We start from the raw sequence: 16589 nt of genomic DNA on the forward strand, positions 1-16589 counted from the left end.
GTGGTGGCTACAGGAAGCTCATCTGTGTAGGGGTGTACCCCTGTTACCTCCGACCTGGCTGGTCCTCACAACAGATACAAGCTTTCGGGGCTGGGGAGCTCACTATCAGGAACTAGTGGCCCAGGGACATTGGTCCAAGGAAGAGGCCCTCTGGAACAACCGCCTGGAAGCCTGGGCAGTCAGATTGGCGTGTCTACAATTCAGCCACATACTGCACATTCAAGTGGTCCGCGTATTGTTGGATAATGCAACAACGGTAGCCTACATCAACTGTCATGGTTCAACCAAAAGCCAGCAAATGTCACAGGAGATAAACTTCTTTATGGAATGGGCGGAATGCCTCACTACGTTCAGGAAAAAACTCAAGACGTGGCTATTCCACCAAGCCTTCTCTGAACCTCCAGACAATCACTAGTCGCCATTATTCTCACATGGACAAATGATCTTCTATCCTCCTGAACAATGGACTCATGCTTTCCCAGGTTAAAGCACCTTAAGCTTTAACCATATTCTTCTTGTATGATGTTACAATTTCTTCCTACCTTTACCTTTCTTCCAGCTATTTAAGCTTCCAAGTTCGTACTCCTTGTTAAATGTAACTTTGCCTTATTCACCTCTATTGTTATTTACTTTATTTTTGCCTCAGTTATCCCTTTGTTATTTGTAAACCGATCCGATATGGTTATTACTATGAAGGTCGGTATAAAAAAGTTTTAAATAAATAAATAAATAAATTCATCTACAGATGATCTCAGCCTCCCACTTTGCAGGGAAAGGCAACATCAGAACAGACTTTCTAAGTAGGGAGAGACTGGATCCAGGAGAGTGGGTGTTATTGGCCAAAGCCTTTCAGCTGGTAGTAGATCACTGGGGTCTTCCATCCATCGACCTGCTGGCCGCATCTTACAATGCTAAGGTTCCCTGATTCTTCAGTCGCAGAAGAGATCAGTGGTCCCTGGGAATCAACCCACTCATTCAGACCTGGCCGGAAGAGGAGTTGCTATACGCCTTCCCTCCGTGGCCCCTGCTGGGCAGGGTCATTCGCAGAATCGAGCACCACAGGAGATTAGTCCTACTAGTAGTTCCAGATTGGCCCAGGCGCCCATGGTATGCGGACATGTGGAGACTCCTGGTGTAGACCCCCTTGTGCCTCCCACCCCACAGGGAACTGCTACAACAGGGACCGCTCCTTCATGAGGATCTGACTCGATTCTATCTCACGGTCTGGTCCTTGAGAGGGCTCGCCTGATGAAGCAAGGATATTCGGCAGCAGTAATTGCCACCTCATTCCACGCATGGAAGTTCTCTCTGTCCCTAGCATATGTGCAGGTCTGGAGAGTATTTGAGGTCAGATGTGAGGAATGCGGTGTTTCCCCTCGGACGGTCAAAATCCCACTATTTCTGGAATGTTTGCAGGACGGCTTGAATAAAGGTTTGACCCTTAACTCCTTGAAGGTCCAGGTAGCAGCTCTTTCCTGTTTCATGGGCGAGGTGAACAGAACCTACCTGTTGGCTCATCCGGACATGGCCCGTTTTCACCCCTTTCAGAAGCACCTCCAGCCACCCCTCCAGTGGCCAATTCCCTTGTAGAATCTTAATCTAGTATTAGAGTTTTTAGCAGGGCCCTCCTTTTGGCTGCTGCCCAGTCTTTCCATGTATTTATTAACCTTGAAAACAGTGTTCCTGGTGGCTATATGCTCGGCCCGGGCATCTCTGAACTACAGGCCTTGTTGGGAACTGTTCCCCCGGATGACTCCAGGACAGTTACAGCTTTGTGCTGTTCCATCCTTCTTGCCCAAGTTAGTCTCAGAGTTTCATTTGAATCAGTCCATTTTGTTGCCATCTCTATGTAAGCACAAGAATGCGGAGGAATACCGCCTCTGTCATTTTAATGTCAGTAGGCTTTTGGTGCATTATCTGGAAGTTTCAGAACCGGTCTGAAAGACGGACTGTCTGTCCTTCACGGTGGAAGGAAGCAGGGCGAACCAGCTTTGCAAGCTACCATAGCTCGCTGGATTAAGAAGGCGGTCACGGGAGCCTGTGTGAAGGCAGGAAAGCCATTATCCTTTCAGGTTAAAGCTTATTCCACTAGGTTTCATGCAGTCTCATGGGCAGAAGCTAGACTGCTGTCTCCCTTGATATCTGCCGAGCGGCGATGTGGTCCTCCTTGCACCCCTTCTCCTGGTTCTATCATCTGGACATTCAGGGCCAAGAGGATGCAGCCTTTGCAAGGGCAGTGTTAACCTGACTGCGGGCAGCCTCCCGCCCCGATCAGGAGTCTTGAGTCCATCTGGTTACACTCTAGGAAATGGAGAAATTACATACCTGATAATTTGGTTTTCCTTAGTGTAGACAGATGGACTCAGCATCCCGCCCATAGCTGCCCAAGAAGTTTGCTATGGATCTGTAACCGTCTGGTGAACGCCGTGGGACGGTTGTATGTTGGAAAAGGCATCAGTCAGCATGTGTTAAGTGAATTATCTGAACACAAAACATTTTTGGCTTTGAAGGAATGAGTATAGTGGTTTGACCGTCAGATATGGTCAGAATTATGGGAGTTCCTGTTATAAAAATTTGAAGATCGTTATTATGTCTGTATGAGATATTGACAACATTGAATTGGCTGAGTCCAGTGCTATGTATCGATGCTACATATACAACATATCAACAGTGGAGACGTGACCCTCTGTCCGATTTTAATATATATCACAGTGTTGAGTGAAGGTGACTTCATTTTGATTGTACTTGTATGAGAACAATTTTGGGAGATATAACATCATTCCCTGAGGAAGCCCTGTTGTATGGGCGAAACGAGTGCCTTATCCATTTTTGGAATTATTTAACATAAAATCCAAGTGTTGAAAAACAATTGTTCAAAGTTTTATGTAAAGGGGGATATATGTATACAACATTTGTTATCATACACTGTTATATGTGATATGTATAATCATTAAGTTCATAAGTTTATTGGATTTGATGGTTTTATGTGGTGTGAGCAGTATGAATGGTGTGAATGGAGGGTAGAGCATGATTGAAATTTTTAATGTAAGGAGGGTTTTGGGTTATATAGCGGGACTTGTATAAAAAGTATATAAATGATGATGTATCAAAATTATTATGTACAATAAAAAATTTTTTGGCATTATATATTGCCGAGTTCCTCTGGATGATTACATAGTTTGTTTGGAACAGAGGTAGCGCACGTGCTTTGTTGCCCAAGAACAGTGCCAGGGATTCGCCCATGGAGTGGAAATCGATTCCAAGAGATTACAGGTAAGCCTTCATCCAGTCCCTAGATCAGGGCATCTATAATCTTACTGGGGTTCAGTGTTTGGTTGAGTACAGTTAGTTATCCATTTTTAATCAATTTTTTTTTTTATAGTATGTCCACAGTGGCTTTTGAAGAGAATACAGTATGGCTGAGGTCACTACAGGGGTATATCTAGGGAGACAGCTTTGAAACCTGACTCAGTCTCCATCTGCTAGCAGGGGAGCACATAACCCATTGGTCCAGAGTCCATCTGTCTACACTAAGAAAAACGAAATTATCGAGTAATTAATTTCTCCATTATAATTCTCCCCCCCCCCCCAAAAAAAAAGATATGTTGTACTATCCAGTACAGTTCCGAATTTAGCTGGATATAGAATGGCTGCACTTTTATTAACTGATCCTGGAATAAAGGCAAGAGGGTTGCAGTGTTCACCTTGGAGCTGATTTCATGAAGCTGTGGTTATATTTTAACACACAAAACCTGCGTTATTTATCATACATCCTATTTTATTCCCTGGGGGGGGGGGGGGGGCTATCATTAATAAAGTACGTTTTCTGTATTAAAACCTTACTGCAGCTTCATATAAATCAGCCTTTTAGAATGTAGAAATAGTCATGTTTGCTATCCTGATGAGATCAAAACAGAGCTCTCCAGAGGTCACTAATGTTAGGACTAGTAAGAAATTCTTGCATACAGCTTGTTTGTTGACCTTGTATTTCTGGTTAAAAAAAAAAACCAAAAGTTGACCTAGGTATTTCCTCAAAATTATCAAAATGAGAGAGAAGCGAACCACATAATGAGGAAAAGAAACAGGCAGATCTCAAATGTTTCTGGAGTAACAACTGTGTATGGAGAAGCTCCCTCAGTCCCCCAACATACTGAAGTAAGCATATTCGTTCCTGTATTATCAAGAGACAAAAGTAGAGAATGTTGGTAAAACAACTGAAAAAATGTTAACCTACTAAAATCTATATAAAAATTATTTTTAAGAGCACTGTTATAAAGTGGGCAATGATAATTCATATAACAGTTTATATACTCTCATTAAAAAATGGGGACCAATGATTTTATTATTTTGGAAATCTGTTGTCCAGAGATGTCAACATGCTAAATTGCAGACTACTAAAATTTAGAAAAATACTTCTGCAAAATTAATTCTATCAGAAATAAATGTTAAAGTTTTATATTTTTCAAATAGGTGCAAGTTACCTACAGCTGGAAAATCCACTTCAGTTGCCACAGAGACAGAACATATTCCTCAAAGGCAGACAAGGAATAAATGTCTGCTGCCAGAATCTTGGTTCCTCTGTTGGCAACAGCCAAATGCTTGAAGCAGACACTTAACTTAAAGTACTTTATACAAAATACTTCTACATTAAAACATTTTTTAAACTCCTACATGGCTGTATTTCAGCAAGTCTCTGGCTCTAAGAGGTTTTTAATGAGTAATGATGCCCTATATAGTTTAACTAGTAGCAAAAGCCTGTCGAGGAACAGGAAAATACTGTGAAGTGTAGTAAGTATATAGTTAGCTTAAATGGCTTGCTATAGGGCACACTGTGTAGCACAACTATGGGATTGACACATGGGCCGCCCATGTTTCCCAATTTTAGGGTTTTAACCCTTGGATTACATTGCCTGCCCCGGCTGGAGAGGCCTATTGGTTAGATTTGGTTGCATGTAGGTAGTGAAGAGTATGAGTTGAACAGAAATGATAGAGAAGGTCAGATCATAATTGTTTTGTTTAATGCAATTGTTTACTTTTGTGTGGTGGGGTTGGTAGTGGTATGTGTGAGATGTGTGTGGGGGGTGGTGATAATGGTGTGTGTGTGTGTGAGATGTGTCTGGGGTGGTTGTAGTGGTGTGTGGAGGAATGGGGGTTCTGTGTGTGAAATGATTGCAGGATGGTATGGATTTGGGGAGGGGTTGATGAGGTTTGTGGTGTGGAGATTTAGCTTTCCAAGCATAGGAAGAAAGCATTTTTCAACTGAAAGGAGACTTTAGAATGAGGGGTCATGGGATGAGGATGAAAGGGGGTAGACTAGGAGTAATTTTAGAAAATTTCTTTAAAGAGGAGGGTAGTGAATGCATGGAATGGCCTCCTAGTGGAGGTGGTAGAGACAAAAACAGTATCAGAATTCAAGACAGCATGAAGATAAATACAGGGGATCTCTAAGGAAGTGATGAGAATTATAATGCTAAATTCATTGGGCAGATGAGCAGGCTAGGTAGGTCATGCACTCTTTTTCTGCCATCATGTTTCTATGAGATGAGGTGGGAGAGTGTGTATGATGGATGTGTGTGTGTGGAGGGGGGACAGGGACGGGGGACAGGACAGATAGAGATGTGGTATATGGGGAGGGAGGGAATTGTTTGCACTTCCTTAGCACTCCTGTCTTCCTTCTCTCCTGCCTCAGCCCTCCCCACCTACTCTTACTCATTACAGACCTTGCTGTCCCTTCCCCTTCTCCTGCACTCAATCCAACTGCTTCTCTTTCCATTCTCCACCTCTGGCCACTTCCTTTGGCTGGTAAGGCCTAGGAAACCCTTATCAGCCTTTCTGAGGTCTGCTTCACTGCCCATCACGTCTCCTCTTCTACTCCCCCTTCCCCTCTCATCTTGCCCGCTTTCTGCCGCTGGTGGGGCCCAAGGAGCCCCATCAGCCCTGCCTCTCATTTTTACTCTTCCCTGACTGGTGTGGCTCCGCTGTGCCTGCCTCTTTCTTGATATCTGCAGTAGTGGCCTTGCCTCTGGTGGCTTTGGGTGAACATCACAGTGCGCATGTATGCACAGATGCTCAACGATGATCACCTGGAGCCCTACAAAGAGCTCTGCCCCATCAGGAGGTGGAGCTCTATTTGCATGCCAGCAATGCAGGCGCGATGTAATTTTCCCCTTTATTATATAGAGATTTAGTGTTTAACAAAATCTAATGAAGGCATGGGAAATCATTTTTCAATCTAAATTGTCATAATTTAAGAAAAAGGTAGGTTATTTTAGGAAAGAAATTTAAATGTTTAAGGCTGTTAAATTTAAAGGGGATGAATGAGAGTACTTGTAAAGATCTGTTTACCCAGCTTTGTTCTTCCTATCATAATGTACCTAGGACATATCACCTTTGATTTCTCTACTAATGAATCTTCCAATTAAGAGGAGACTGCTTTGTTTCAGTCTCATTCTTTGTACAATTTAGATTCAGCCAATTCTTAATTATGTTTTTAGTATGCATGCCAATCACAGTTTAATGTCAGAAGTAGCACTTATCTGTAATAAAGCAGAGACAAAACTGTTTATATGCATAATTGATAAAGGCAAAATAAAAGCACCACAAAAGGTCACAGTGAAAAAGTAATAGTAATTTGCTGAAAAAAACCAGGGCAAAAAAAATATAAACAAAAGATGAACAATTTATCTATAAAATGCTCAGTACCATTGCCCCTGCTTAGGATCCCAATCATGATATTCTTGCTGCTATTACTCCTGCTCAGTGTGCAGGTATTTTCTTCTTTTAGCCATTGAGAAGAAAGTATGTTTTACATTGTGCTAGTGATTTTTCCCCATTTTCTTGTGTAGGAATGATGTGTTTAAGATTCACTGGCTGATGGCAGCACTGCCCTTCACCAAGTCTCTGTCCTTGGTATTCCATGCAGTAAGTGCTTTTTGACTTTTATCTTTCAAGGTGCATAAGGTGATGAATCTGGAGTGCTTAGGGAGCAGGGCATTCGAGTGGAAACCTTTTTTTTTTTATTTTATTTTTGTGCCAAATCAGTATTAAACCTGTAACCATTTATAACAGAGCTTCATGGTTTACATGTTTGCTGAGCTACCCTGACTTGTGATTTCTCGAGTGTCTGCCTTCCATCAGAAGCTGTCACAAAAGGCTGTGGGATTACATGGCTTGGGGAGGACGGAGTGCTGATGGTGTACAGGCTATACTGACTCTCTCCTCTGCTTTCAGATTGATTACCACTACATCTCCTCCCAAGGATATCCCATGGAGGGCTGGGCTGTCGTATATTACATCACTCACCTGTAAGTTGGCGGTGCTGCAAGGCTCATTGCTTGGTGTGTCCCCTTGTTGCTTTGGTTGTGTAAATGTATTTTTCCATAGATAAGCAGCTGAATTATCCATGCTGTCTGGGTACGTCCTCCGTGCCACTAGGTGGCGGAGCTCTCCAAGATCTTCCAAAATCTTTTTGGTGATGTTCCTTCTTGTATATTCCCTTGCCTCCTTGAGGCTCCTCAGTCCATTTTTTTCCGTGCGACTAACTGCACGCGGAACACTTCTCTCCTGTGAGGAAAAAGATTTGTGAGAAAAAAAAAAATACTGACAAAGTTTAAAAAATTGGCAGAATACCACAGGGATCACCTCCAATTTATTATGCCTCGTCCGGGCTTTAAGTTTTGCGATTGTGGAAAAATTATGTCTGTAACTGACAGACATCAATTTTGCTACCTCTGCCTGGGTCCCAGACATGACCAAGCAAAGTGTAGGGACTGCTGATGCATGTCCCCACAGGTGCAGCGTCAAAGACCTGCATGCATCGCCCAACTCAGAGAAGATGCATCGGGCTCTTATGCCCCCTCTGAGGCTTCAGCTAGGTCGTCCCCGGGACCGAAGATGACACCAAAGGCCCAATCCCATCGAAGGGGTACTTCTGCGGACCCTCCAAGTCCAAACAACCGTAAAAAACGTGATTCCCTTCGCAGAGCGCGGGAGATGTGCCACAGAAGCAAACTGCGTCAAAAGCTGCCAACGCAGCCTTTGAAAAAACACATGAAACATCCAACTGGGCACAAAAGATGTAGAAGTCCTTCACCATTGTTGGTCATGGACTTGGAGGATAGTCCGTCCCCTCCACGACTATCGGGATCCTCTTCTCCTTCTCCGGAAGTTTTCTCTGGGCTATCTGTGGCCTCTCATCACTGCAGCAGCTCCAGATTGTGGGATCCACTTCATTCAAAAATTATCTACCCACCGAGAGACGTAGGCCACCCGAGAGGACCGGACACCAACATCCTCCAAGTGGCTCTATCACCGAGCCACCAACCGTCTTCGAAGCCACCACCTACTTCAACCTTGGCCTCTGAAACTATTTTACAAATTACGAATATCTTGTCTTAATTTTTACAGTCAGTAGAGCAGAAACACCAGCCATTCCCTACTGAACCGTCAGACACCATTATCGCCTAAACCGGGTCCAGCGCCAAAAATTCAGCCTAGGAGGCCCTCGCCTCCACCGTGGGATTCCCCCAGCTCATCTTCTTAAATAAGAACATAAGAACATGCCATACTGGGTCAGACCAAGGGTCCATCAAGCCCAGCATCCTGTTTCCAACAGTGGCCAATCCAGACCATAAGAACCTGGCAAATACCCCAAAACTAAGTCTATTCCATGTTACCGTTGCTAGTAATAGCAGTGGCTATTTTCTAAGTCAACTTAATAGCAGGTAATGGATTTCTCCTCCAAGAACTTATCCAGTCCTTTTAAACACAGCTATACTAACTGCACTAACCACATCCTCTGGCAACAAATTCCAGAGTGCGCTGAGTAAAAAAGAACTTTCTCCGATTAGTTTTAAATGTGCCCCATGCTAACTTTATGGAGTGCCCCCTAGTCTTTCTGTTATCCGAAAGAGTAAATAACCGATTCACATCTACCCATTCTAGACCTCTCATGATTTTAAACACCTCTATCATATCCCCCCTCAGCCGTCTCTTCTCCAAGCTGAAAAGTCCTAACCTCTTTAGACTTTCCTCATAGGGGAGCTGTTCCATTCCCATTATCATTTTGGTAGCCCTTCTCTGTACCTTCTCCATCGCAATTATATCTTTTTTGAGATGCAGCGACCAGAATTGTACACAGTATTCAAGGTGCGGTCTCACCATGGAGCAATACAGAGGCATTATGACATTTTCCATTTTAGTCACCATTCCCTTTCTAATAATTCCCAATATTCTGTTTGCTTTTTTGACTGCCGCAGCACACTGAACCGATGATTTCAATGTGTTATCCACTTTGACGCCTAGATCTCTTTCTTGGGTTGTAGCACCTAATATGGAACCTAACATTGTGTAACTATAGCATGGGTTATTTTTCCCTATATGCATCACCTTGCACTTATCCACATTAAACTTCCTCTGCCATTTTGATGCCCAATTTTCCAGTCTCACAAGGTCTTCCTGCAATTTATCACAATCTGCTTGTGATTTAACTACTCTGAACAATTTTGTGTCATCTGCAAATTTGATTATCTCACTCATCTTATTTCTTTCTAGATCATTTATAAATATATTGAAAAGTAAAGGTCCCAATACAGATCCCTGAGGCACTCCACTGCCCACTCCCTTCCACTGAGAAAATTGTCCATTTAATCCTACTCTCTGTTTCCTGTCTTTTAACCAGTTTGCAATCCACGAAAGGAAATCGCCACCTATCCCATGACTCTTTACTTTTCCTAGAAGCCTCTCATGAGGAACTTTGTCAAACGCCTTCTGAAAATCCAAGTATACTACATCTACCTGTTCACCTTTATCCACATGTTTATTAGCTCCTTCAAAAAAGTGAAGGAGATTTGTGAGGCAAGACTTGCCTTGGGTAAAGCCATGCTGACTTTGTTCCATTAAACCATGTCTTTCTATATGTTCTGTGATTTTGATGTTTAGGACACTTTCCACTATTTTTCCTGGCACTGAAGTCAGGTTAACAGGTCTGTAGTTTCCCGGATCGCCCCTGGAGCCCTTTTTAAATATTGGGGTTAAATTAGCTATCCTCCAGTCGTCTGGTACAATGGATGATTTTAATGATAGGTTACAAATGTTTACTAATAGGTCTGAAATTTCATTTTTTAGTTCCTTCAGAACTCTGGGGTATATACCATCCGGTCCCGGTGATTTACTACTCTTCAGTTTGTCAATCAGGTCTACCACATCTTCTAGGTTCACCGTGATTTGATTCAGTCCATCTGAATCATTACCCAGGAAAACCTTTTCCAATACGGGTACCTCCCCAACATCCTCTTCAGTAAACACTGAAGCAAAGAAATCATTTAATCTTTCCGCGATGGCCTTATCTTCTCTAAGTGCCCCTTTAACCCCTCGATCATCTAACGGTCCAAGGAGGTAGTCACAGCTGCATATGTGGATGCTGAGCAGCCTTTGCCTAGTCAGGTTAAGGCTCATTCCACTAGGGCTCAGGCCGTGTCATGGGCGGAGGTTAGATTGTTGTCTCCCATCAACATTTGTCAAGCAGAGACATGGTCCTCCTTACACAACTTTTCCAGGTATTATTGTCTGGGTGTGCAAGCCCAGGAGAACGCAGCCTTTCCATGTGCAGTTTTGACTGGACCGCGGGCAGCCCCCCCGCCCTGTTCGGAAGTAGCCTTGGTACATCCCACTTGTCCTGGATCCACCTGTCTAAACGCTAAGAAATGAGAAATTACTACTTACTTGATAATTTCCTTTTCTTTAGTACCTCATGTTTTCTACTCATTCCTCTGTCTACCCTGTTGCAGATTTTGGTATTATCCACAAAAAAAAACTTTTCCTTCACAATCTTTCCACAATATTGATACAAAAAAGATCCCTATAGCACACTACTAATAATGGCTGTTTTCTTGGCGTGAGCTCCATTTACAACCTCCTTTTGTCGCCTTCCATTCAACCAGTTTGTAACCCAGTCACTCACTTTAGGGGCCCATATGATAGGTGCTCAGTTTATTTGTAAGTCACCTCTGCAGAACTGTGTCAGAGGCCTTACTGAAATCCAAATAATATACATCCCGAATGTAATCAGCTTTGAAGTGTTACGAAAGGTGGAATATAAATTTAAAAATTACTACTATCTAGAGCTCTCCTCTGATCTAACTCTGTGGTCAGTCAAAGAAATTGATCTGATTCATTTAGCAAGAACATAAGAAACTGCCATGCTGGGTCAGACCAAGGGTCCATCAAGCCCAGCATCCTGTTTCCAATAGAGGCCAAACCAGGCTACAAGAACCTGGCAATTACCCAAACACTAAGAAGATCCCATGCTACTGATGCAATTAATAGCAGTGGCTATTCCCTAAGTAAACTTGATTAATAGCAGTTAATGGACTTCTCCAAGAACTTATCCAAACCTTTTTTGAACCCAGCTACACCAACTGCACTAACCACATCCTCTGGCAACAAATTCCAGAGCTTGAAATCCATTGAATTCCAGAAACTGTACCATCCTCTGTTTTAGCAGTGATTCCATCAATTTGCTCACCATAGAGTTCAGATAAACTGGCCTGTGGTTCCCAGCCTCTTGCTTACTTCCACGTTTGTGAAGAGGAACCACATATGCCTATCTTCAGTCCTCTGGAACAACTCCCAACTCTAAAGAAGCATTGAAAAGGTCAACAAGCAGAACTGCCAGAACTTCTCCAAGTTTCTTTAATATCCTTGGATATATTACCCATCTGGCTCCATTTGTTTATCTACTTTTACTTTAGCTAGCACCTCACGAATACACTGTGCATCCTCTTACTGCAGTTTCGTGGCAGATGTATTATTGTAATGGTGCTGGGACTTGGGGCGCTGCGGTCATGTCTCTGTGGGCTAATCTTTGTAACCAGGCCTGGTGGCTACAAGCTCTTGGGTCCTACGGCTGTAAGGGAGGTGGAGTGCCTCTTAGGTAAGTGTACATTTAGAACCTACAGCTTCTCCCCCTCTACATGGTCTGTTGGTAACAGTCCTGGGACCCTCTCTCTTTGAGAGTCTGAAACTGGCCATCCATCCTGTAATACTTTAATTTCCCCATAAGAACATAAGATATGCCATACTGGGTCAGACCAAGGGTCCATCAAGCCCAGTATCTTGTTTCTAACAGTGGCCAATCAAGTCACAAGTACCTGGCTAGTACCCAAACATTAAATAGATCCCAAGCTACTAATGCTGGTAATAAGCAGTGGCTATTCCTTATTGATTAATAGAAGCTTATGGACTTCTCCTCCAGCAACGTATCCAAACCTTTTTTAAATCCAGCTACTCTAATTGCCTTGATCACATCCTCTGGCAATGAATTCCAGAGCTTTGTGTGTTGAATTAAAAAGAATTTTCTCTGATTTGTTTTAAATGTGCTATTTGCTAACTTCATGGAGTGCCCCCCTAGTCCTATTATCTGAAAGAGTAAATAACCAATTCACATTTAACTGATCAAGACCTTTCATGATTTTGTAGACCTCTATTATATCCCCCCCTCAGCTTAACAGCCCTAACATTTTTAGCCTTTTCTCATAGGGCAGCTGTTCCATGCCCTTTATCATTTTCATCATCCTTCTTTGTACTTTCTCCAGTGCAACTATATTTTTTTGAGATGCGGCGATCAGAATTGCACACATTATCCCAGGACAAGCAGGATGCTAGTCCTCACATATGGTGACATCAGTAATGGAGCCCTATGTACGGAAAACTTCTGTAAAAGTTTCTATGAAACTTTTGACTGGCACCAGAGTGCCTACTGAGCATGCCCAGCATGCCATGATATTCCCTGCCACAGGGGTCTCCCTTTAGTCTTCTTTTTTCCGCGAAGCAGTTAGCCTCGCGGATCTTAGGAGTCCTGTGGGATTCTCCACAATATTTTCCTTACGGGAAACTTAGAAAAACTTAGCCGCATAGGGTCTCCCTTCAGTAGACATCGGGGTAAGTTTTTCATTTGATTCACCGTTCCGTTCCGTTTTTCATAAAATTTTTTGTACCTGAGTCAAGGCTGTCGACGGCTGTCCGGCCACAAAATGGCTACAGGATTCAAAAAATGTCCAAAATGCGCAAGAAATATGTCGATCACAGACCCTCATCAGGACTGTGTCCTCTGCCTTGGAGAAGGCCATGACGTGAGAAATTGTCCCCTTTGCGCTACGATGACCTCGAAAGGTCGACGTCTTAGGCTCGACAAGATGGAACAATTGTTTAAAATACAGCTAGTTACTGTTCCATCTACTTCCACACAATCTTCTCCGGCTGGGTCGATTAGGAAGGTCGTCCTAAAAAAACGTCAGTCTAAGGAATCAGGAGACGCTCCATTCTCCTCCCCCTCTCCATCGTCTAGAGCGTCCACATCGAGCAGCGAAAAAGGGCGCGAAAAAGATAAACATCGCCATCGGCATCGCAGGCTGCACACAGCAACCACCGCCCCGATACCCGGCGAGCCATCGGCGGAGGACGGGACACCGATTAAGAAAGCCCGGCTCCAAAGTAAGGCTTCTGAGCCACCAACAGGCCAACCCTCGCCGATTCCGGCGGAAGGAATCGTACCTCCTCAGGGCTCTGAGGTGGTGCTACTATCGCCGCCACCGCCTCCCCCCATGGGTGCTCTGTTCACATCATCCATGCGGGCGGAACTTGACAGTTACATACGTCAAGCGGTTAAGGATGCCTTTATCGAGGCGATGCCACGGCCTTCCACTCCGGTTCTGCCATCGACACCGGTCATAGGAGGATCTCCGGTCCCATCACCGATACCTTCAATACCGATGCCGAGGAAATCACCGCTCTCCTCGATGGCGCCGATTCCATCACCGGTTCTACCTAGGCCGCAACCACCGGTTCCAGCTCTGCCGATTCCCCGGTTACCATCGATTCCACCACGGCCATCGACCCCGATGGCACAGTCGATGCCTTCTCAAGAATCCATTTTTCAACCATTAATGGACAAGCTGGACTCACTGATCCATTGCTTCTTATCTTTACCACAACCTATAGATGTAGATGAGAATCAAGAGCCATTACCAGGTCCCTCGGGTGTCATGCCACCCCTTAGACCTCAGACTCCACTATCCGAAATTCCAGCTAAGCCTACTAGGCCGTTGGAGCACCCTCTGGATGATAGTGACCAAGAATTCTCCTCGGATGAAGATCTCCTTTCTGAGCCTTCTCCGCCAGAAGATAGAAGAAAGTCACCGCCGGAGGATCTGTCTTTCTCCAACTTTATTAAAGAAATGTCTCAAACAATTCCTTTCTCCCTCATTTCTGAAGTACACAGCAGGCAAAAAACCTTGGAGGTGCTTCAATTCGTGGATCCTCCCAAGGAAATTCTTGCTATTCCTGTTCACGAAGTAATACAAGAACTTATGTACAGGATATGGGAACACCCTGGGTCGGTGGCAGCTGTTAATAAGCGGGCGGATGCCACTTATCTAGTGCAACCCATCCCGGGGTTCCAAAAAACTCAACTACCACACCAATCAGTGGTGGTTGAGTCGGCTCAAAAGAAAGCCAAAAGATTAAAGCAACACGCCTCCATACCTCCTGGAAAGGATAACAGGTTCTTGGACAATCTTGGCCGGAAGATCTTCCAAGCTGCTATGCTGGTATCTAGGATAAATTCATACCAGCTTTTCATGAATCAATACCAGCGTGACCTATGGAAACAAGTTGAATCCCTGTCTCATCAGTTACCTGACCATCTTCAGGAAGGATTTCAAAACCTCGTACATAAAGGCCTAGAGGCAGGAAAACACGAGGTTCGGGCCACGTATGATTCATTTGAGACAGCATCCAGATTGTCTGCATCCGGAATAACAGCTAGAAGATGGGCCTGGCTCAAATCTTCAGAGCTGAGACCAGAGGTACAGGAGCGCTTGGCGGACCTGCCTTGTTTAGGGGAAAACCTCTTTGGCGATAAGGTCAAGGAGGCGGTGGCCACCATCAAAGACCACACAGAAACCCTCAAACAGCTTTCTCAGCTGCCACAAGAGGTACATCAACCTTCAAGGAGGCCTCCAAGAAGGGAACAAAGAAAGCCATATTACCGCCCTAGGCGGTATTATCCACCAGTAGCCAGGCCCAGACAACAAAGGCCTGCTCAACGGTCTCAGCCTCGCCAAAGAACTGTTAGGCCTCAGCAGCCTCCGCCTGCGGCGTCCACTTCCGGATTTTGAAGTACAACCAGAGGGCATGAGTCATTCCCAAAATCCTTATCCACAAGTACCGGTCGGAGGCCGAGTTGCTCACCATCTTCAAACTTGGACCTCCATCACTACAGACCAATGGGTACTCTCAATCATATCTCAAGGGTACCACTTGGACTTCCTCACTGTGCCAAGAGACAATCCCCCTATTCCGTCTTGGACAGTGTCTCATCATTACACAATCCTGCAAGCAGAATTATCTACCCTCCTGACTGCCAGGGCCATCGAAAGAGTTCCCAGGCCTCAGTGGGGCACAGGATTCTACTCCCGATATTTCCTCATTCCAAAGAAAACCGGGGGTCTACGTCCTATCCTGGACCTCAGAAATCTCAACAAATTTTTAAAGAAGGAAAAATTCAGGATGGTGTCCTTAGGCACCATGCTACCTCTTCTTCAAAAAGGAGATTGGCTCTGCTCTCTGGATCTTCAAGACGCTTACGCTCACATTCCCATTTTTCCACCTCATCGACAGTACCTGCGATTTCTGGTACAAGGTCAACACTTCCAATACAGGGTGCTACCATTCGGCCTTGCATCAGCACCTCGAGTATTCACAAAATGTCTAGCAGTAGCGGTGGCACATCTTCACAAGCAAAAAGTGCATGTGTTCCCCTACTTAGACGATTGGCTCATCAAGAGTCATACACAGAGCGGAGCTGTCACTTCTCTCCATCTCACAATAAGATTGCTTCACTCCTTGGGATTTCTCATCAATTACGACAAATCCCATCTCACACCATCTCACCAGTTGCAGTTCATAGGTGCAGATCTCAACACCATCACAACAAAGGCCTTTCTTCCGAAAGACCGAGCTCAAACGCTCGTTCTCCTGGCACACTCTATTCGCAATCAATATACAGTCACAGCTCATCAGTGCCTCATCCTACTCGGACACATGGCCTCAACAGTTCACGTCACTCCCATGGCCAGACTGACCATGCGACTAATGCAATGGACACTCAAATCTCAATGGATTCAAGCCACTCAGCCACTGTCCACTCACATTCAGATAACACCAGATCTGAAGTTTTCCCTTCTCTGGTGGACATCACCGATCAACTTGCTCAAGGGCCTACCTTTCCAGCAGCCAGTTCCACAAGTGACTTTAACTACAGATGCGTCCACCTTGGGATGGGGAGCGCACATTGCTCATCTGAAAACACAGGGCAAGTGGACAAAGCAAGAAGCCTCTTTTCAGATAAATTTCCTGGAGCTTCGAGCTATACGCTATGCTCTATATGCATTCAAGGACTGCCTTTCACACAAGACTGTTCTGATCCAAACGGACAACACAGTAGCCATGTGGTACATCAACAAGCAGGGGGGTACGGGCTTGTACCTCCTTTGTCAGGAAGCAGCCCAAATATGGGACTGGGCCCTAGC

The 16589-nt window shown here is 44.5% G+C and overlaps 1 protein-coding gene across 2 annotated transcripts in view; it reads left to right on the forward strand.

Annotated features, from left to right (window-relative positions):
* Window positions 1-16589, forward strand: part of GPR107 (G protein-coupled receptor 107) — a 271212-nt gene that overhangs the window by 147828 nt on the left and 106795 nt on the right. For both annotated transcript variants that reach the window (XM_029614537.1, XM_029614536.1), the window contains exons 10-11: window positions 6846-6921; window positions 7231-7304. In XM_029614537.1, the coding sequence (XP_029470397.1) occupies window positions 6846-6921; window positions 7231-7304 (150 nt within the window). The remainder of the gene's footprint in view (window positions 1-6845; window positions 6922-7230; window positions 7305-16589) is intronic.

Source organism: Rhinatrema bivittatum, chromosome 8 (genome assembly GCF_901001135.1).
Source record: "Rhinatrema bivittatum chromosome 8, aRhiBiv1.1, whole genome shotgun sequence".
In the NCBI taxonomy this organism is placed as follows: domain Eukaryota; kingdom Metazoa; phylum Chordata; class Amphibia; order Gymnophiona; family Rhinatrematidae; genus Rhinatrema; species Rhinatrema bivittatum.